General features: G+C 45.2%; 1 protein-coding gene across 8 annotated transcripts in view; it reads right to left on the bottom strand.

The window, feature by feature from the left end:
* Positions 1 to 21,909, bottom strand: part of LOC132761633 (nuclear receptor coactivator 1) — a 450,982-nt gene that overhangs the window by 23,850 nt on the left and 405,223 nt on the right. For 7 of the 8 annotated variants that reach the window (XM_067462609.1, XM_067462629.1, XM_067462611.1 and 4 more), the window contains 2 exons: positions 16,136 to 16,307; positions 5,044 to 5,226 (listed from right to left, as the gene is read on the bottom strand). In XM_067462609.1, coding sequence (XP_067318710.1) covers positions 5,044 to 5,226; positions 16,136 to 16,307 — 355 coding nt within the window. The remainder of the gene's footprint in view (positions 1 to 5,043; positions 5,227 to 16,135; positions 16,308 to 21,909) is intronic. The other variant, XM_067462628.1, reaches the window with a different exon arrangement.

Here is a 21,909-nt window from a genome sequence, read left to right as displayed (position 1 = left end):
CTGAAACCCCGGGTCTCAGCGGTGGCCAGGGGAGCTTTTGCACAGTTAAAACTCGTGCACCAGCTGTGCCCATACCTTGGGAAGTCTGATCTGGCCACGGTGGTCCACGCTCTGGTTACATACCGAATAGATTACTGCAACGCACTCTATGTGGAGTTGCCTTTGAAGACTGTTCGGAAACTCCAATTAGTCCAACGGGTGGCAGCCAGATTACTACAGGGAGCTCACCCCCCCTGCTATTCCAGCTCCACTGGCTGCCAGTCCATTTCCGAGCATAATTAAAAGTGCTGGTCTTGGCCTATAAAGCCCTATACGACTCTGGCCCAGCTTACTCGTCCGAATGTATCTCCCTCTACATTCTGCCTCGTAGTTTAAGATCCACTGGGGAGGCCCTGCTCTTGGACGCCAATCTAATCTCACTGGGGAGCGAATTCCACAAGCAAGGGGGGGTCACCACAGAGAAGGCCCTGTCAATTGCAAACGTGTTTGGTGGGGATGAGGGACAGGGCCTTCTCGGTGGTGACCCCCCTGCTTGTGGAATTCGCTCCCCAGCGAGATTAGATCGGCGTCCTCCCTCCTTTCCTTTAGGAAAAAATTGAAATCTTCTTTGGACTGGTTTTGTTTAGCCTGGAAGCAAGTCCAAAGAAGAAGAAATAGATAAGCTACCCCTGACCAACCTGGAAGTACTTTCCTTTATGGAGAGAACCTTTTCTCCATGCGAGTATGGAGCAAATGATATTGCATGCATGTGCGAGAGAATGAGTAAAAACCCCTCTTCGCCCCCCCTCTTTCCCTCTCCCCTTTTCTACACTTTCCTATCCCTACCCAATTGTTCCACCACTTTTTATATATTCAAAAATCCACTCTCTCTCTCTCTCTCTCTCTCTCTCTCTATATATATATATATATATATTTAAAGGAAAAAAATTGAAATCGTGGTTTTGGAACCAGGCTTTCGGCTAGCAGGCACAGCGGCACTTTGGACACTGAACTGGACCATGATTCTTATGATAATGAAACAGCGATGTGACTATATAATTAATGTTATTGTTTTTTAATCTATTGCATACTTATGGTTTATATATTGTTGTTATATTGATATTTCAGCATCGAATTGTTGCCAATGTTAGCCACTCTGAGTCTCCCCTCAGGGGTTGAGAAGGGCGTGGTAGAAATGTTGTAAATAAATAAACAAAATTATACTGTCATCATTCAGTAAATAACAGGTCGAACCTCTCAACTATCCTGGAATTTTGGAGCATGTTTGGGGGGATGGGGACACCGGTAGGCTGTTAGGAATTGTGGGACTTGAAGTCCAAAACACTTGGAGGGCCAAAGTTTGTCCATGCTTGTTGTATAGGGTACTTCATGCAAAAGTTATGCCCATGCTTATATACACTGACACACGTGTGATGGAGCTGCACCCTGACTTTGAATTCACGGGTCAAGCACTGGCCACAAACCCTTTCCGTCAACACGACTGGACAACGTGGCCAACAATGTGAAACAACGGTCTCCAAACCTAGCCAGGGCCTGCAAAGCCGTCTTGTCCTGAGAGTGCTTGTTTTGTTTTTGATCTGGCTGTGCATCAACAACGGAGTGTTCTTAAGGGTTGCCTGGCAACTGGGAAAGAAAGGATCTGCTACCAGCAGCCTCAGCAAGAGTGATCCACCTGGGAAAATGCCACACGAGGAGACTGGCTCAGGTGCCCTTGTTGAGAGGTGGCCCATCCATGCAATTTGCAACCCAACTCAGAGATGCTGCAGGCCCAGTCTTTGCCAGGAGAAAATGGATTCCTTCCAAAATATCATCCGATGCCCAGCCCACTAACACTTTTGATTACGAGGGCTCTGCTGACCGGGCAATATTCCGTTTGTAAAAACAAACACACTCTGCGTACTGTGGAAGGCACACACTGCACTCACCCAGTTTCCTTTACGAGGAATGAAACTGGCTTGTGTGCTGGAGGCAGAATGCTGTGCGAGATGGTCTCTTTTGGGGGAATGGGTCAACTTTGTTATTTTCTAGCATTCTGTCTTGGGAGGAAAATTCATGGAAAATCCAGATGAATTCTTCGTTCATCTGGAGAGGCCCTGCGCACGATTCCACCTGCGTCGCAAGCGCTGTTGGTGGGGACGAGGGACAGGGCCTTCTCTGTGGTAGCCCCCTGACTCTGGAACGCCCTCCCCAAGGACATCAGACAGCCCCCTACGTTTATTTATTTATTTCAGTTACTTATACCCCGCCCTTCTCACCCCCAAGGGGAGATTCAGGACGGCTTACAAAGGAAGGCACAATTCGATGCCTATGTCAAAAATACATACATACATAAAAGCAATTAAACAGTTAATAGGTTAAAAACATCAGTACATAACACAATAGTAAACAATCTCATGGTCAGTGTTCTTTAGGAAGAGCTTGAAGACTTTGCTATTGCGGTGTGCCTTTCCAGAATAAGAAACCCGAGCAACATGTCCCGAAAGCACTTTACTAGAGACTTAAGATTGTCCTCACATTGCACTTACCCAAAAATCCTTATATTTCCACTGTCATACTCAGCACTTTTAATCTGTACCCATCTACACTCGGCCCGGCCATAGTTTTATTGTGCTACGGTGTATTGTTTTTACTGTTTACTGTTATTGCGTAATGTTTTGATTTGCTTTATGGTTTATGTGTATTGTTGTATTATTGAGGCCTTGGCCATTGTAAGCCGCATCGAGTCCTTCGGGAGATGCTAGCGGGGTACAAATAAAGATAATAATAATAATAATAATAATAATAATAATAATAATAATGGGTCTATAAAGCTGGCAATTTTTATGAGAGGCAAAACAGAAACTGTCCTGTAGAAGGGCTACATCAGGGCAGAAGAACAGCCTGCTTTGCACTCCTCCTATGAGCTAGTAAGCGACTCCTATATTAAAGAGGGGGGAGAGGAACTCATGTCATGTATTTTTGGTCTCTGTCCTATGTGATTAATGCATATTTTACAGAAATGCTTTGATTTGTCTCTTTTATGGAACTGAATTTTAATGTGTATTTGTGTGATCCACCTTGAGCTGTGGGGAGAGGCAGGTAAGAAATAAAATTATTGGGTTGTTGTAGGTTTTTTTGGGCTATATGGCCATGTTCTAAAAGCATTTTCTCCTGACGTTTCGCCTGCATCTATGGCAAGCATCCTCAGAGGTAGTGAGGTCTGTTAGAACTAGGAAAAAGGGTTTATATATCTGTGGAATGACCAGGGTGGGACAAAGGACTCTTGTCTGCTGGAGCTAGGTGTGAATGTTTCAACTGATCACTTTGATTAGCATTTGATTGCTTGGCAGTGCCTGGAGCAATCTTTTGTTGAAAGGTGATTAGATGTCCTTGTGTGTCCAGGTTGGTTCATCAGGTGCTCTGCTATGGCTGACTTCTCACATCTGCAGGAGTCTACCGTATACCATGCAGCTGTGGGCAAGTCTACATAGGGACCACCAAACGCAGCATGGCCCAAACACGAATCAAGGAACATGAAAGGCACTGCAGACTACTTCAACCAGAGAAATCAGCCATAGCAGAGCACCTGATGAACCAACCTGGACACAGCATATTATTTGAGATCACAGAAATGCGGGACCACTCTTACAACCACCATGTCAGATGACACAGAGAAGCCATTGAAATCCACAAGAAGCATGTGGACAATTTCAACAGAAAGGAGGAAACCATGAAAATGAATAAAATCTGGCTACCAGTATTAAAAAACTCTAAAATTAGAACAGCACAACAACAGAGAGGAAACAAAGAAGGATATCTAAACAACTCTCAACAAAAGGTGAGAGTCACAAAAATGTGAGTCAAGCACTGAAAGGGTTAAATGGATGCAATGACTCAGAAAAAGCTGCAGTACAATATAAGGTGTGTCTGTAGCTTAGTAGCCTTCAGTGTGAGGTAGCCCTCAGTGTTAGGTTGCCTCAGTGTGAGAGAGGTATCAGTCTAAGAGAGCCCTCAGTCTGAGGTAGGCCTCAGTGGGAGAAAGGCCTCAGTCTGAGAGAGCCCTCACTGTGAGAAGGCCTCAGTGTGAGGTAGGCCAGGCTTCCTCTCACATATTTATACATGGCTATCATATCTCCTCTCAGCCTTCTCTTCTTCAGGCTAAACATGCCCAGTTCCCTAAGCCGCTCCTCATAGGGCTTGTTCTCCAGACCCTTGATCATTCTAGTCGCCCTCCTCTGGACACATTCCAGCTTGTCAATATCTCTCTTGAATTGTGGTGCCCAGAATTGGACACAATATTCCTCACTGTGAGAAGGCCTCAGTGTGAGGTAGGCCTCAGTAGGAGAAAGGCCTCAGTCTGAGAGAGCCCTCACTGTGAGAAGGCCTCAGTGTGAGGTAGGCCTCAGTGGGAGAAAGGCCTCAGTCTGAGAGAGCCCTCATTATGAGAAGGCCTCAGTGTGAGGTAGGCCTCAGTGGGAGAAAGGCCTCGGTCTGAGAGAGCCCTCACTGTGAGAAGGCCTCAGTGTGAGATAGGCCTCAGTGTTAGTAGTCCTTAGTATGAGCAGGTCTGGTGTGAGAAGCTTCGGTGAGCGAAGCCCCAGGTTGAAGGCCATCGCGTGTGAAACTTTATTGTGAAGGCTGTCATGTGTAAACAGCTACTGTGTGAAGCTCCAGTGTAACTTCGGTGTGAAAGCAGTCTCTGTGAGAACAAACCTGTTTATCTGCATGAGAAAGAAGCCCAGCATGGAAGCAAAGAAGGAAGTATAAACAACTTTATTTGTGTCATGGAAACTTTGTTCTTGTAAATAGTGCAACCATATTATTTTGCTATAAAGAAAAGCCTCCTGCGGAAGAGATAACACTAATCTGTGTGTTTTTGTTCTTTTTATCACTTTTGGCTATTAGTGCTGGGTCATGCTGTTGCTAATAAGTTACTCTGCTATACATTCATGGGGAGGGTCTTTGGTTAATAAGCCCACCCGTCCAACATGGGGACCGAAAGAAGGACCTCTTCTGTTGATCTCAGGGCCCAAACCTGAAGGAGACCTGAAGGGTAGCACATACCTGTCTCGGGCTGGTAAGGGGTGGGTCCAGACATGGCGCCTCTGGCTAGCTCAGGGGGCAACCCTGGGTGAGGGCTGCCGTTCATGGGCGGGAAGGGCGCCGTCCGAGGCTGAACTGGCTCCAAGGGGTCGCAGATTTCATAGGGGGACCGTCCGGCCTGCATGCCCTGGCCACCATTCACTGCTGGAAGAGAAGGGCACAGTTCAGAGCACAGCTGACATCTGAGATGGCCACAGAGCAACTACCAGTGATACCGAAGAAGCAAAAATCATACAAGATGACATTTGGGACACCTAAAGAGTTCATTCAGAACCACCAGAGTTGCTTCCTCACTTGCTCACACTCCCAAATGTCCCCTCTATGACGAACAGGAGAGGAAAGTGCAGCACATGTTCACGGCAGCAACATTCCTATATGCTCGATGATGGAAAAAAGGCAGAAATACCAGTGAGGATGTGGGACATGTTAAACCATGTTCATAGAATCAAAGAGTTGGAAGAGACCTCATGGGCCATCCAGTCCAACCCCCTGCCAAGAAGCAGGAATATTGCATTCAAATCACCCTTGACAGATGGCCATCCAGCCTCTGTTTAAAAGCTGTTCTTTGAAAGATAAATCATTGGACACATTCTTAGAGGAATGGAAACCTTTCTGTCAATATATCTCTGGAAGGCCTTTTAGACAGGCCCTATATCTCAGGATCTGGACCCTGAGTTTCTATTTATCCCAGATTATCTGGCATTATGGGTTCATATAATCCAGTTTAAAGCAGAAAACCTGGGATCAGATCCTGGGATATAGGGCCTGTCTGGAAAAGTCCTGAGCAAGACTGTAAGAGCTGTTCTGCAGTGCAACTCTTTGCTTTGGAGAGCAGCGGCAGCTCCTTCGTTGGAGGCTTTTAAACTGAGGCTGGATGGCTATCTGTCAGGAGTACTTTGATTGGAGTACTTTTCCTGCATGGCAGGGGGCTGGACCAGGTAGCCTGTGTGGTCTCTTCCAACTCTATGATTCTATGATTCTATGAGAAGAATAGAGTTTATGTACAGGTTTTGAGATGTAAGATATTGGGGTATTCATTTGTTGATGTAAAAACAAGCAGAATTAAAAAACTTGCTGGATATAAAGTGGAAGGAAAAAGGTCAAACTAGAGAGAAACTAACAAAAGGGAAGCAAGAAATCCTCTTTTAAATCTCATGTATATGTGTGTGTGTGTGTGTGTGTGTGTGTGTGTAGTGTGCGCGCACGCACGTACACACACACTGTATGGTTGCTGTGAGTTTTCCGGGCTGTCTGACCATGTTCCAGAAGCATTCTCTCCTGACGTTTCACCCACATCTATGGCAGCCATCATCAGAGGTTGTGAAGTCTGTGGGAAACTAAGCAAGTAAGGTTTATATATCTGTTAAATAATGTCAAGGGTGGAAGAAAGAGCTCTTGTCTGTTTGAGGCAAGTGTGAACTTTGCAATTGGCGAGCTTGATTAGCATTGAATAGCCTTGCAGATTCAAAGCCTGGGTGCTCCTTCATGGAGGAATCCTTTATTGAGAGGTGATTACCTGGCCCTGACTGTTTCCTGTCTGGAATTCCCCTGTTTTCTGAGTGCTGCTCTTTATTTATTTGCAGCTTCAAAGTCCGGCTGCTTCCTGCCTGGGGGAATCCTTTATTGGGAGGTGATTGCCTGGCCCTGATTGTTTCCTGTCTGGAATTCCCCTGTTTTCTGAGTGCTGCTCTTTATTTATTTGCAGCTTCAAAGCCTGGCTGCTTCCTGCGTGGGGGAATCCTTTGTTGGGAGGTGATTGCCTGGCCCTGATTGTTTCCTGTCTGGAATTCCTCTGTTTTCTGAGTGCTGTTCTTTATTTATTTGCAGCTTCAAACCCTGGCTGCTTCCTGCCTGGGGGAATCCTTTGTTGGTAGGTGATTGCCTGGCCCTGATTGTTTCCTGTCTGGAATTCCCCTGTTTTCTGAGTGCTGCTCTTTATTTATTTGCAGCTTCAAAGCCTGCCTGCTTCCTGCCTGGGGGAATCCTTTGTTGGTAGGTGATTACCTGGCTCTGATTGTTTCCTGTCTGGAATTCCACTGTTTCCTGAATGCTGCTCTTTATTTACTGTTATGATTTTGGAGTCTTTTAATACTGGTAGCCTGATTTTGTTCATTTTCATAGTTTCCTCCTTTCTGCTGAAATTGCCCACATGTTTGTGGATTTCAATGGCTTCTCTGTGTAGCCTGACATGGTGGTTATTAGAGTGGTCCAACATTTCAGAAAGGAGGAAACCATGAAAATGAACAAAATCTGGCTACCAGTATTTATAAAACTCTAACATCTGGACAGTAAATAGAGCAACATTCAGAAAATAGGGGAATTTCTGACATGAAACAATGAGGGCCAGTTAACACCTCCCAACAAAGGATTCCTCAGACAGGAACCAGCCAGGCTTGGAAACTGCAAAGCCATTAGATGCTAATCAAGGTGGTTAAATGCAACACTCACACTTGCCTCAAGCAGATAAGAGTTTTTTCTCCTGCTCTGGACATTATTCCACAGATATATAAACCTCACTTGCCTAGTTTCCAACAGACTTCATAACCTCTGAGAATGCCTGCCATAGATACAGGTGAAATGCCAGGAGAGAAAGCTTCTGGAACATGGCCAGACAGCCTGGAAAACTCACAGCAACCCAGTGATTCTGGCCTTGAAAGCCTTCAACAAGGCTGGTGGAGGCTCCTTCTTTGGAAGCTTTTAAACAGAGGCTGGATGGCCATCTGTCAGGGGTGATTTGAATGCAATATTCCTGCTTCTTGGCAGAATGGGGTTGGACTGGATGGCCCATGAGGTCTCTTCCAACTTTTTGATTCTATGATTCTATGAACATCTATATGGGGCGAAACAGTTCCTATATACTGTACTAGCTGTGCCCTGCCACGCGTTGCTGTGGCCTATAGTAAAACTTTTCAAAGTTGAGGTAGATATCTGGAGTATTATGAAAGAGAGGTACCTACCTATTCCTTCCCCCTTTTCCTCCCCCTTTCTCTCCTTTCTTCCTTCTCTACCTCTTTCTTTCTTTCACTACTTGGTTTCATCCTTCTCTCTTTCCTTCATTCCCTCCCCCTTTCTTCCTTTGCCTTTCTTCCCTCCCTGTTTGCTTCCTTCTTTCTCTTTTTATTTCCTTTTATTTCACCACCATCATAACAATAACAATAATGCAATGCATTGCCTCTGGGACCTGACACCTCTCCCATTCCCCCTAAAAGGGTCTCATAGGAATCATAGCATCATAATAATAATAATAGAAATAACAACCTTTACCCGCCACGTGTTGCTGTGGCCAATCTTCCCTCTTTCTCTCCTTCTTTCCCTCCTTCCTTCCCTCCCATCTTTCCTTCTCCTCTTCTTTCTCTATCTCTTTCCTTCCTTCCCCCTTTTGCTTTCTTTTCTGCTGTCTCTCTTTTCTTTCCTTCCATCTTTCCTTTTCTTTCCTTTTCTTCTTCCTTCTTTCTCTAACTTTCCTTCCTTCCCCCTTTTTTCTTTACCTCCCTTTCTCTTTCTTCCTTCTTTCCTTCCTTCCTGTCTTTCCTAGATTTTGACAGGGCAGGAAGGGGCGGGGCGGGGTTTGGAGGTGGCGTGAAGTAAAAGGAGGTAAGATTGGGGTGGGGGAGTGATGGAGTGTGGGGTTGTGTGTGTGTGTGCAGCGGCGGGGGGAGTGATGGAGCATGGGGTTGCGTGTGTGTGTGCGGCGGCGGGGGGGAGTGATGGAGCGTGGGGTTGTGTGTGTGTGTGCGGCGGCGGGGGGAGTGGGGTTGCGTGTGTGCGTGCGGCAGCGGGGGGAGTGATGGAGCGTGGGGTTGCGTGTGTGTGTGCAGCGGCGGGGGGAGTGGGGTTGCGTGTGTGCGTGCGGCAGCGGGGGAAGTGATGGAGTGTGGGGTTGCGTGTGTGTGTGCGGCAGCGGGGGGAATGGGGTTGCGTGTGTGTGTGCGGCGGCAGGGGGAGTGATGGAGTGTGGGGTTGTGTGTGTATGTGCGGTGGGGTGTGTGTGTGTGCGGGAAGCGGCGCGGCGGGGCTTGGAGTGGGCATGGTTTCCGCAGAGGGAACGTTGGCCAGAAGGGCATGTGCGCGAGCCAGGGAACTTGCGGCTGGGCGCCAATGCGCATGCTCAGTTGTTTTGCCGTTTTGTGAGTGTGTTGTTGTGTTGTTTTTCATTTTGAGTAGATACGTTTGTACCTTGTGGGTTGTGTTATGGGCATGGGAATTTTGGTTAAGTTTCGTTGGGGTTTTTTTGAGTTTTTTTTTTGCCGTTTTGAGTGTGTTGTTGTGTTGTTTTTCATTTTGAGTAATATGTTTGTACCTTGTGGGTTGTGTTATGAGCATGGGAATTTTGGTTAAGTTTCGTTGGTTTTTTTAGAGTTTTATCCTTTTGCCGTTTTGTGAGTGTGTTGTTGTGTTGTTTTTCATTTTGAGTAGATATGTTTGTACCTTGTGGGTTGTGTTATGGGCATGGGAATTTTGGTAAAGTTTCGTTGGGGGATTTTTGAGTTTTGTTGTTTTGCCGTTTTGTGAGTGTGTTGTTGTGTTGTTTTTCATTTTGAGTAGATATGTTTGTACCTTGTGGGTTGTGTTATGGGCATGGGAATTTTGGTAAAGTTTCGTTGGGGTTTTTTTGAGTTTTGTTTCCTCGTTGGATGCCCCTAACAAATTTATATATATAGATGTTCCTATTTTAGAGTTAATTCCTAAAATGCCCACCAGAGGGCTCTCTCTCTGAATTTTTTGGGCAAAATGGGATTTTGTCACGAAAAGTTTGTTGACGAGTTTTTGGGTTAAAGAAGTGCTTTTACGGCAAACAGCATAAATCAGTAAGTGTGTCAAACTACAAACCAAATTCAATTTTGGTAAAAATTCTAACAGCAGAAACTCATGCTTATATTCTTAATTTTGGACCCTTTGGAGTTGCTAAACAGTTTGAGAAAATGGGTCAGACTTAACTTGAACATAAAACATGCTTTTATGTGCCCTTCTTGTGTTAATGTTTACCCTCCAAAATTTAAAATTTGAATGAAAAATTCTATCTGAAAAATTCCCAGAAATAAAATACAATTGCCAAAGTGAGAATCGTAAGAAAGCCAAAGTCAACACAGCCAATGATCAGGAATGCTAGAATATAATAGCCCATTGCGAGGCTATGTGAAATATATACTTTTTTATTATTTTCTGGGAAACAAAATTGTATTGTATTTCCCAGAAAATAAAATACAATTATATTCACATTTTTAAAAATGTTGCCAAAATTGAAGTGATAACTCACAGCTAGCATAATCAATGATGTAATTGACGTAGTGATAAATCACAGCTAGCATAGTCAATGATGCTGGGATGTAACTGCATTTTAGCCAATGGTGAGGATATGCTAAATATAATTGTTTTTTTTAATTTCCTGGGAAATAAAACTATTCCTAGAAATAAAATACAATTATGTTCAGTTTTATTAAAAATATTGGCATAGTTGAAGGTTGAATACAGGAGTGCCAAACGTAAGGCCTTCTAGAAGGCCTCTGAGTCTCCTTTGAGAAGAGAAAAAGTGGGGTATAAACATAATGATAATAATATTTATTATTATTTATTATTTACCCCATTTATATCCCACTGTTCTGAACCCCAAAGTGGAGTCAGGGTGGCCTTACAAAGGCAACAATTCAATGGCATATGTTAATAGAATTGGAAGAGACTTCATGGGCCATCCAGTCCCACCCCTTTCTGCCAAGAAGCAGGAAAATCACACAATACATCGGTAAATAAACAAAAACATTAAAACCAAACTCATTTAAAACATAGTATTAAAACATTAATTAAAATTGCATGATCCAAATCCAAAGCACAACTTTGTTGAAATCACCAGCAATGATAAGATCTTTGGTTGCCAGTTCAAAGCCCTGGGTCGGCGTGAGCTGCCGACTGTCACCCCAGCTTACTGTTCACCTAAGCAGTTTGAAAATTACAGTTGAGCTGTAGAGAAATTAGGTACTGCTAAAACAAGGGAGAGGAGTTATTTTATGACACCTTAAAGAAAAAAAATCAGAAAATGCTAATGACCAAAAGGAAGGAGGAAGTCCTGATGGCTTCTCGTCATAGAGGATGGCACGACAGCACCCCTGTGGCTGGATTCGAGCACAACTTTCCAAGGTGCCAAAAAGCTGGACTTCAACACAACATACCTCCTTTCTGTTCTGTCTTGTCTCTGTATTGTCTATCCAAAATGTCATTGAATGTTTGTCGTGAATGTGTAATATGTGTACCCTTGGGGAGATAGGGCGGAATATAAATAAAGTGTTGTTGTTGTTGAAACATGCAGCCAGAATAACCAATGGTGAGGAATGCTGGGAGGTGCAGTGCACCAATATTTATGAACCTCATGACTCCCAACACTGGTTTAATAGAAACGACTACAGACACTGGGCATCTTGACGTCCTATTTAACAGAAGCTGACCATCTTTATTTCCAAAAGAGGTGAAAAAGTTCCGTACAGGCAGTCCCTGAGTTACAAACATTTGACTTACAAGTGATTCCTAGTTAAGAATGGGGCTGAGACAACAGGAAGTGAAAGAAATCTACCCCTTGGAAGGGAAAATCACTCCTGGAAGAGTTATAATCATGGGGAAAAGGGGTCTCCACTGATGCTTGTTTCGACAACAAGTCTAATATTTCAAAAATCCAATGATCACAGGGACAGAAACAGAGCGACATCTTCTGAACAGGGGCACAGGCATTGGCTGGAGTTACTCTTAAAAATCTATCTGTTCCGACTTACATACACATTCAACTTAAGAGCCAACCAAACTTGGGGACTTCTTTTTTGTTGTGCAGGAACGACTAGAGAAACTGCAAGTTGCTTCTGGTGTGAAAGAATTGGCTGTCTGCAAGGACGTTGCCCAGGAGACACACGGATGTTTTACCATCCTTGTGAGAGGAAGGCTTCTCTCATGTCCCTGCATGAGGAGCTGGAGCTGTTGGAGGGAGCTCACCTGCGCTCTCCCTGGATTCGAACCTTTGACCTGTCTTCAGTCCTTAACCCACTTGCACCATTGGGGTCTCCTAACTTGGGGACTGCTTGTACTAGAAAGGGCCCTTGTCTGGCCAAAAAAACCAGCTTCATAACTCAAAAGCTCGCATGTTTTCAACAATACAAGATTATTCCATGTTTGAAATAAGTTTAAATAAGGCCTGTAGTTCTAGCTCTCTGGGATCAATATGGTATTGACTCAATGGTTGAGTCTGAAAAACGCTCTGCATCCTTAATGCCCCTCCGTCTCCTGCGAGACAATCAGCCCAGCCATAATTCGTCTGCCATGTAAGCCAGTCTGCCTTCCCTCTCAATAGCCCTTAAAGCCGGGTTCCACCAAGAAAGTTTTCTCTGAATTGAGGAAGTCAGGCAGCCGCCTGGCCACTGCACCAGGGATTACTTACTGAGACAGGAGGACCAGTCAAATGGGGATCGGATGCTTCTTTTACTAACTATTAAGAGAAGGCAGTGCCTGCCTCCCAAAAGCCTCTGCACATCTGCACCATTGTTATTCATTAGCTGCCCCACCATAGAATCATAGAATCCTAGAGTTGGAAGAGACCTCATGGGCCATCCAGTCCAACCCCATTCTGCCAAGAAGCAGGAATATTGCATTCAAATCAACCCTGACAGATGGCCATCCAGCCTCTGTTTAAAAGCTTCCAAAGAAGGAGCCTCCACCACACTCCGGGGCAGAGAGTTCCACTATTGAACGGCTCGCATAGTCAGGAAGTTCTTCCTCATGATATATAATTCCACAGATATATAAACCCGTTGTCCTATTTCCAACAGACCTCACTACCTCTGAGGATGCTTGCCATAGATGCAGGCGAAACGTCAGGAGAAATGCCACTAGAACATGGCCCTATAGCCCAGAAAAAACCCACAAGAACCTAGTTCTTCCTCATGTTCAGATGGAATCTCCTTTCTTGTACTTTGAAGCCATTGTTCCATTGCGTCCTAGTCTCCAAGGAAGCAGAAAACAAGCTTGCTCCCTCCTCCCTGTGGCTTCCTCTCACATATTTATACATGGCTATCCTATCTCCTCTCAGCCTTCTCTTCTTCAGGCTAAACATGCCCCGTTCCCTAAGCCGCTCCTCATAGGGCTTGTTCTCCAGACCCTTGATCATTTTAGTTGCCCTCCTCTGGACACATTTGAGCTTGTCAATATCTCTCTTCAATTGTGGTGCCCAGAATTGGACACAATATTCCAGGTGTGGTCTAACCAGAGCAGAATAGAGGGGTAGCATGACTTCCCTAGATCTAGACACTATGCTCCTATTGATTGCTGCCACATCACATTGTTGGCTCATGTTTAACTTGTCCACAAGGACTCTAAGATCTTTTTCATTTTTTCCATATATCTAAATGTAATTGCTTGGGCTTGGCCTCATGTTAACCCCCCCCCCCCGAGTCCCTTTGGGGAGATGGTGGGGTACAAATAAAGTTTATTATTATTATTATTATTATTATTATTATATCTCAGTTGTCGGAGGCTTTCATGGCTGGAATCACTGGGTTGCTGAAAGTTTTCCTTTTCATCGGTTTTTGAGATTTTTTGGGGGGGGGGGTCAGGAGCGACTTGAGAAACTGCAAGTCTCTTCTGGTATAAGAGAATTGGCCATCTGTAATGACATTGCCCAGGAGACACCCAGATATTTTGATGTTTTTAGCATCCCTGTGGGAGGCTTCTCTCATGTCCCCGGATGAGGAGCTGGAGCTGACAGAGGGAGCTCATCCACCCTCTCCCCAGATTCGAACCTGCAACCTGTCGATCTTTAGTTGTGGTCTAACCAAGGCAGAATAGAGAAAGGGTAGCATGACTTCCCTGGATCTAAGATATGCTGCCTTAGAACAGTGTGGGTTCATTTGGCCATGATGGCTAATCAGGGCCTGGAAAAGTTACTTATGGACAACAATTCTGAGCTAGAATTGATAATGGATACACCCCTTGTAGTATTTTAGGAGCTGGCATCCAAAAAAGTAAATTTCCCAGCCTTGTGAAGAACAGCCATAAGTTGGATCAACCTCGGCTTCTCTGAAAACTGGCATCCCTGCCCTCTGGGAATTCCTATAATAATCCTCTTTTTAAGCAATCCACGCTGGTGGCCGTGGCAGGACCTCGGGGTGGCAAATTCTGCCAATTAATCCTGCCCTGCGTGAAGGAGTCCTCCCTTTTGTCCGCCCTGAATCTTGGGCGGACGTCCAGCCCACAGTTGCCACTCCAGCACCAGAGTCTTCAGGAGGAGAGGATCTTTGGCAAGCTAATAATAGGTTTAAGAGATTAAGGGCTGGGAATTCAGCAAAGTGCTGACAGGACGGATATTGTGCAGCCGTAGTCGTGCCAAAAATGGGTTGAGCGCTCTCACCGCGCATGAGGACCGGGATCTGCTATTGCATCTTCTGCAAAGGTCTTGCCTTTAAACAACCCTGTGGTTCTGGCAGCAGGTGCAATTGTAATATGGTTGCAAGCATGGGCAAACTTTGGCCCTCCAGCTGTTTTGGACTTCAAGTCCCACAATTCCTAACAGCCTACCAGTTATTAGGAATTGTGGGAGTTGAGGTCCAAAACACCAGGAGGGCCCAAGTTTGCCCATGCCTGGGTTAGAAAATGCTTCTTGCCACCTGCCTGGATAGCAGATCCCGGTCCTCATGGGCGGTGAGAGCGCTCAACCCATTTTTGGCACGACTACGGCTGCACAATATCCATCCTGAAACGTCAGGAGAAAAATTGCCTCCAGAACATGGCCATACAGCCCGGAAAAACCTACAACAACCCAGTGATTCCGGCCATGAAAGCCTTTGACAATACATCACCATCACCATCATCATCATCATCATCACCATCATCATCATCATCATCATCATCATCATCATCATCATCATTATTATTATATGTTATTTGGCCATTCAGATACTAATAAAACTTTAAATATCTTATTTATATTTATACTGCTGGACTACAATTTCTGTATTCTTCATGACTAAAGTTGATGAGAGTTGTAATACAGGAACATCTGGAGCACTGCAGTTTATTCTATTTAGTCAGGAGAGTGGGGTTTGGATTTAGACACAAGGTTTGTGGGCATGATGTCTGGCTGTCAAATGGCCTTTAACTTTTTCCCAACCTGTTGTGTTGCAATTCCCATTGTCCATAATCCGCATGGCAGATAATCAAATGATGTGAGTTTTTATTCAATAACATCCGGGGACCCAAACTTCATAAAAACTAAAGAGCACCGACTACAATGGAAAAAAAAAGGATACTTGGCCCTCTGTATTCAGGAATTTGCTATCCATGGATTCAATGGCCCTTTGAGAACAACCATAAGGCTGAGGTGGCCTTCCATGAAAATGAGTTTGACACCCCTGGACTTACTTACTTACTTACTTACTTACTTAGGCGATCCCTCGTTGGACGAGTAAGATGGTCTTCCATGATGGGTTTCCTTGTGGATTCATAGGTGGCTGTGGAGCCCTATTCTTGACCCGCATCTTCTCCCACCCCTGGACTAACCTATTGCTGGGTTGCTGTGTGTTTTCTGGGCCAAATGACCATGTTCCAGATGCATTCTCTCCAACGTTTCGCCCACATCTATGGCAGGCATCCTCAGGGGTTGTGAGGTCTGTTGGAAACTAAACAAGTTTGTTTATATATCTGTGGAATGTCCAGGGTGGGAGAAAGAACTCTTGTCTGCTTGGAGCAAGTGTGAATGTTGCAGTTGGCTACCTTGATTAGCATTTAATTCACTTCCCTAGTTTCTAGCAGACCTCAGAACCTCTGAGGATTCCTGTCATAGATATGGATGAAACATCAGGAGAGAATGCTTCCAGAACATGGCCATAAAGCCTGGAAAACTTACATCTACCCAGTGATTCCGGCCATGAACGCATTCAACAACACATTAATCTATTGCTTTGTGCTGATAAAAGTACTCACACTGACCTGTTGGTAAGTTGACTCACATTTTTGGCTTGACTTTTGTCTAGAATTTCTAGACGTATATATGTGCTACAGGGTACCCAACAGAAGAAATACGTACAGCTCATCCCAGTGGGAGTTCGTGCCGCGGTGGTCGGCTGGAGGGAAGGGGTCAAGATTTCGGACTTGATGGAGATGCCACCGCTTTCGGCCGTCTCCGATCCACAGAGGCCCGGCGGCAACTGGGCGGCTTTTTCCAGCGATGGCAAGATCTGGTCGAGGTCGGAGGCGTACTGAAAGGAGAAAGGGAGGCCAGAGGTCAGCCATTTAGGGACAGATACTTAAAAAGCAACCAGTCCCAATCCTTTTACTTTGGCTCAAGTGCTGCTGCCTCCCCACACGGCTCTCATCTTTCCCTTCGCTTGTCACTGGCCATTGCCCAAAGGTTCTTTCAAATGATCCCTAGATTCCTGGTGGAAAAAAATAGTTTGTAATCAGAGATCATTTTCAAAGCCTCCCAACCTCCCTTTCCCTCCATTCTTGGGGGGGATGTTACCCCAAAACAATTTAAGCCATCACAAAATAGCTTGAAAACGGCAATTTTCTTTCTTTTTGTCCCCACAAAACTTTAGAACAGTGATTCCCAACCTCTGTTTGACCCTGTGCTCCCAAGCATCTCTAAAATCCGGATTTCCCCTCTTCCTCTCTGTGACATATAATTCTTCTCGTTATTGGGAACCAGGGGTTTAGAACAAGGCAACCCAACTTGGTGGCACAGCGGGTTAAACTCACAACCTTGGAGGATGCCTGCCATAGATGCAGGCGAAATGTCAGGAGAGAATGCTTCTGGAACATGGCCATACAGCCTGAAAAACATACAACAACCCAATGCAGACTGAGACCAGTTTAGTTGTGCCAGAGGAATCACTCTGCTATCTGGAAAATGACCAGAATGTGTTGGGACCACTAGACACTCCATGTAGAGAGATTTCTAACAGGATAAGAACTATTTATTTAATCATAGAATCATAGAAGCAAAGAGTTGGAAGAGACCTCATGGGCCATCAAGTCCAACCCCATTCTGCCAAGAAGCAGGAATATTGCATTCAAATCACCCCTGACAGATGGCCATCCAGCCTCTGTTTAATAGCTTCCAAAGAAGGAGCCTCCACCACACTCCGGGGCAGAGAGTTCCACGGCTGAACGGCTCTCACAGTCAGAAAGTTCTTCCTCATGTTCAGATGGAATCTCCTTTCTTGTAGTTTGAAGCCATTGTTCCTTGTCCTAATCTCCATGGAAGCAGAAAACAAGCTTGCTCCCCCCTCCCTGTGGCTTCCTCTCACATATTTAGACATGGCTATCATATCTCCTCTCATCCTTCTCTTCTTCAGGCTAAACATGCCCAGCTCCTTAAGCCGCTCCTCATAGGGCTTGTTCTCCAGACCCTTGAGGAGCGGCTTAAGGAGCTGGGCATGTTTAGCCTGAAGAAGAGAAGGATGAGCACTAGATGGGAAAAGGGGGAAAGGATGGGTGGGGATCTATAGTAACAAACCATCTTGTGTTACTGAAACCACAACACAGAGCCTGACTGGAGAGGTTGCATTGGACAGTGCGAGGTACACAAGGTGCTTGGGGAGATCAGATAAGCCTGCCATCATAATGCTGTCACAGGAGAAATGTACATCAGGACGATTCATTCTGTCCCGTTTGAATCAGAAAGCGATATCACTTCCGGGACCGAAATGAAGAAGAAGTGAACATCCAGAAACATTCTGTGAGTGAAAACATTGGCGAAGTGAGATGAGCCGACTGTCAAGCAGAGACTGTTCCAGTTTGGAAACAAGACATGTCAACCTTCACACACCCACACAGCAAGATGGTGGAGAGGCTGACTCAGTCCCACTCGCAAGCACACAGGCAAAAACACCCAGGAAATGGAGGAGGAGGAGGAAGGACCCTTTCAGAGCCTGAACTTTAAGTTACGACGACACAAGGTGCCAAACCTCTGCGGAGACGTTGGTTGCTTATTACAAAGCGAGCTTCGTGCACGCACAGCTGACTTCTCCAGCTGAGGAAATGGGCATACTTAACAGGTATAAGAAATCTGTTAAGTGCCATGCAACTGTTTGTGCCTTTGCTGCAACAGATCAACAGGATTACCTGTTTCAAAAATTCACACACAGAAGGTTGCATTTTAAAACTCAATAAAAGGAATCACATTAGCTCCAGATAAAAACTTAGAGGGCTACATATTCTGCTCAATCTATTCTAACAACCCCCGGAAAAAAAAATTCTTCCAAATTTCTTCCAAAGGATAAGAATGTTTTCACCATATTTAGGGCCTTCCTGACTGTTTTAAGTCCACGTAAGTCCACGTAAGCCCCTTGTCTGTCTCCTGAGGCATCTGTATAAGGACCAAGTAGCAATAGTAAGAACTCACCATGGAACAACAGACTGGTTCAAGATTGGGAAAGGTGTATGGCAGGGTTGTATACTCTCACTCAACCTATTCAACTTGTATGCAGAACACACCATGGGACGTGTGGGACTTGACAAACACAAGGCTGGGGTTAAAATTGCTGGAAGAAACATTGACAACCTTAGATATGCAGATGATACCACATTGATGGCCGAAAGCGAGGAGGAGCTGAGGAGCCTTCTAACCAAGGTGAAAGAAGAAAGTGCAAAAGTTGGGTTGCAGTTAAACATAAAAAAAACTAAGATGATGGCAACCGGACTGGTGGATAACTGGCAAAGAGGGAGAAAATGTGGAGGCAGGGACAGACTTTGCAAAGATTACTGCAGATGCAGACTGCAGCCAGGAAATCAGGAGACGTTTCCTTCTTGGGAGGAGAGCAAGGACCAATCTCAATAAAAGAGTGAAGAGTAAAGACATCACACTGGCAACAAAGATCCACATAGTTAAAGCAATGGTATTCCCCGTTGTAATCTATGGATGTGAGAGCTGGACCAAAAGGAAGACTGAGCGAAGGAAGAGAGATGCTTTTGAACTGTGGTGCTGGAGGAAAGTTCTCAGACCGTGAGAAGATCCAACCAGTCCATACTTCAGGATATAAAGCCTGACTGCTCACTGGAGGGAAGGATAGTAGAGGCAAAGATGAAGTATTTTGGCCACATCATGAGAAGACACGAAAGCTTGGAGAAGACAATGATGCTGGGGAAAATGGAAGGAAAAAGGAAGAGGGGCCAACCAAGGGCAAGGTGGATGGATGGTATCCTTGAAGGGACTGGCTTGACTCTGAAGGAGCTGGGGTGGTGACAGCCGACAGGGAGCTCTGGGGTGGTCTGGCATGAGGTCATAGAGTCAGAAGTGACTGAACAAATGAACAACAACAACAAGTTCTACTGTAACATTAGGAAGCAAGAAGTCATTCACTCCCTTTAAAGCCCTTTGAGACTCATTTAAGAGAGGAAATACAATAATACTTTTCTGTTTACTTCCTGTTTCAAGAAGTCCCTTTGATCCTAAACCAACCACAAGGTGAGTCCAAAATTTGATGAAAATACCTCCCTCTGCTATAAGGCATTTGGGCCCACAAAATGGCCCTGAAGATCAGGCGGTTGGCCCATCTTTCATTTAGAGGTTGCCCCCCATCTCAAAACAATGCCTGAGGGCCCTTCCACACAGCGCTAAATCCCAGAATATCCAGGCAGGAAATCCCACAATATCTGCTTTGAACTGGGTTATCTGAATCCATACTCAGATAATTTGGGATTTCCTGCCTTGGTATTCTGGGATATAGGGCTGTGTGGCAGGGCCCCGAGCTTCCACTTGTCTGGCTCTTCCACCAACATCTCCAGGTCCTGAAACTCATCCAAGATGTTTTTCCATAGATACCAAGAACTGGGAAACCCTGACACTTGAGCACTCTAGCTGGAGGTCAGCTATGAATTTAAAGAGGCACGAATGGAGGGCGAAAAAGAGAAACGTGCCAAGAGGAAGGCTCACCTATCCAACCCTGACCAGGACCGCTTTCCACCTGGAAACCGATGCCCTCACTGCGGGAGAACATGTGGGTCAAGATTAGGGCTCCACTGTAACCTATGTACCCACCGCCAGTACACCGAACTTGGAGGAAAATCTTACTCGGACAACAAGGGATCACCTAAATAAGTAAAGTAAGTATGCTTGGATTGTGTGTTCTTGCACGGCAGGGGATTGGCGTGGATGGCCCTGGGGTTCTCTTTCAACTTGATGATTCTGTGATCTGCCCACACTCCTCTGGCTTCCCAATGGAGTAAATGGCTTCAAAATGAGAACCTCATATATCTGGTGGTAGTAGAAAGAAGGCTCCCACTCGACCTGCCATTCTTGTTGAGATCCCTTTCCCTTCTTCTTCTCCCAGATGGCCACTGATGCCTCACTTTTTCAAAGCCAGGGTTCCCTCCCACCCTCCCAAGACCCAACTTCAATACTTTGCTCCAGATTTCTTCTGGAAGAAGAACTGCAAAAGACAGCCCTGTCCGCTTAGATTAGGCTTCATCCTTCCTTCCTTTCCCACCCCCTGCCCCTCTCTCCTGTCTTTTTGCACTGACACACATTCTCCAATTTAGCAAGCCTCTCAACAAAGGGAAAAGATTGGGAAGCAAGATGTGAAAGACGGGAAGGTGATCTCATCAGACACTCCGAAAAGGGGAATGGTGTAATGAGAAATCGTTGTGACACCCTGGCGCCTTAAGAAAGAAAAGGGTCCCTGACACTCTGGAGATCAACAGGTGAAGAACCAGAGCCATCTCCTTCTAATGCAGCCCTTGCAGACTGCAGTGATAGGTTGCGCTAAAAAACCCTTTGGGCAATCTGCATGTTGCTTTAATTGTCCATTTATTTTGCAAAAAAAATCACCCCAGAGCAGGGAGATGGCTGCCATTTCCAGGCAGACTCAAGCTGGCTTGAAATATCTTGAAGGCTAAATCTAACAGTCGGCCCCAAGTCAATGGAAGCGCTGATTGATTAGTTCCCCATTGATTCAATTGTGGTAATAAAAGGATTTCAGTCCAATTATCTCAATAGTGGATTAGATTGCAATTGTGGAGACTCAGTCTTGGAAACCAAGTAGGGGACATCAAGCAAGTCACTCTCTCTCAGCCACAGAAGAAAGCAATGGCAAGCCTCCTCCAAATAAATAAATGCTGTCAAGAAGACCCAGTGATATGGTTGGCACAAGTTGGAAAAGACCTGAAGGCATTCAACATCAGCTAGAAACAGAAGGGGGAAAAGGGCTGGTTGGCAGTAAAGCAATACTGGGATGGCAACCGAAAGGCCATAAAGCCCAACACTTAGCAATGGCAGGATGAAGAAGGCTAAAAGCATCCAAACAATGATGGATCTGGACCAAACTCTATATCAGGGGTCCTCAAACTTGTTAAACCGGGGACCAGTTCACTGTCCCTCAGACCATTGGAGGGCCAGACTATAGTTTCAAAAAAAAAGTAAAGTCCACAGTGCTCTCTGGATGTAGGTGAACTACAACTCCAAAAGCAAAGGACACTGCCCACCAAACCCTTCCAGTATTTTCTGTTGGTCATGGGAGAACTGTGTGCCAAGTTTGGTTCAATTCCATCGTTGGTGGGGTTCAGAATGCTCTTTGATTGTAGGTGAACTATAAACCCCAGCAACTACAACTCCCAAATGACAAAATCAATTTTTTTGAGTGAAGGAGATACACTGGGTTGTTAGGTGTATTGTGTCCAAATTTGGTGTCAATTCGTCCAGTGGTTTTTGAGTTCAGTTAATCCCACAAACGAACATTACATGGTATTGTTGAAGGCTTTCATGGCCAGAATCACTGGGTTGTTGTAGGTTTTTTCGGGCTATATGGCCATGGTCTAGAGCAGTGGTTCTCAACCTGGGGTCCCCAGATGTTTTTGGCCTAC

This window comes from Anolis sagrei, chromosome 1 (assembly GCF_037176765.1).
Source record: "Anolis sagrei isolate rAnoSag1 chromosome 1, rAnoSag1.mat, whole genome shotgun sequence".
Lineage (NCBI taxonomy): Eukaryota > Metazoa > Chordata > Lepidosauria > Squamata > Dactyloidae > Anolis > Anolis sagrei.
Note: the sequence above shows the minus strand (reverse complement) of the source record. Positions and strands in the feature narration are given on the sequence as shown.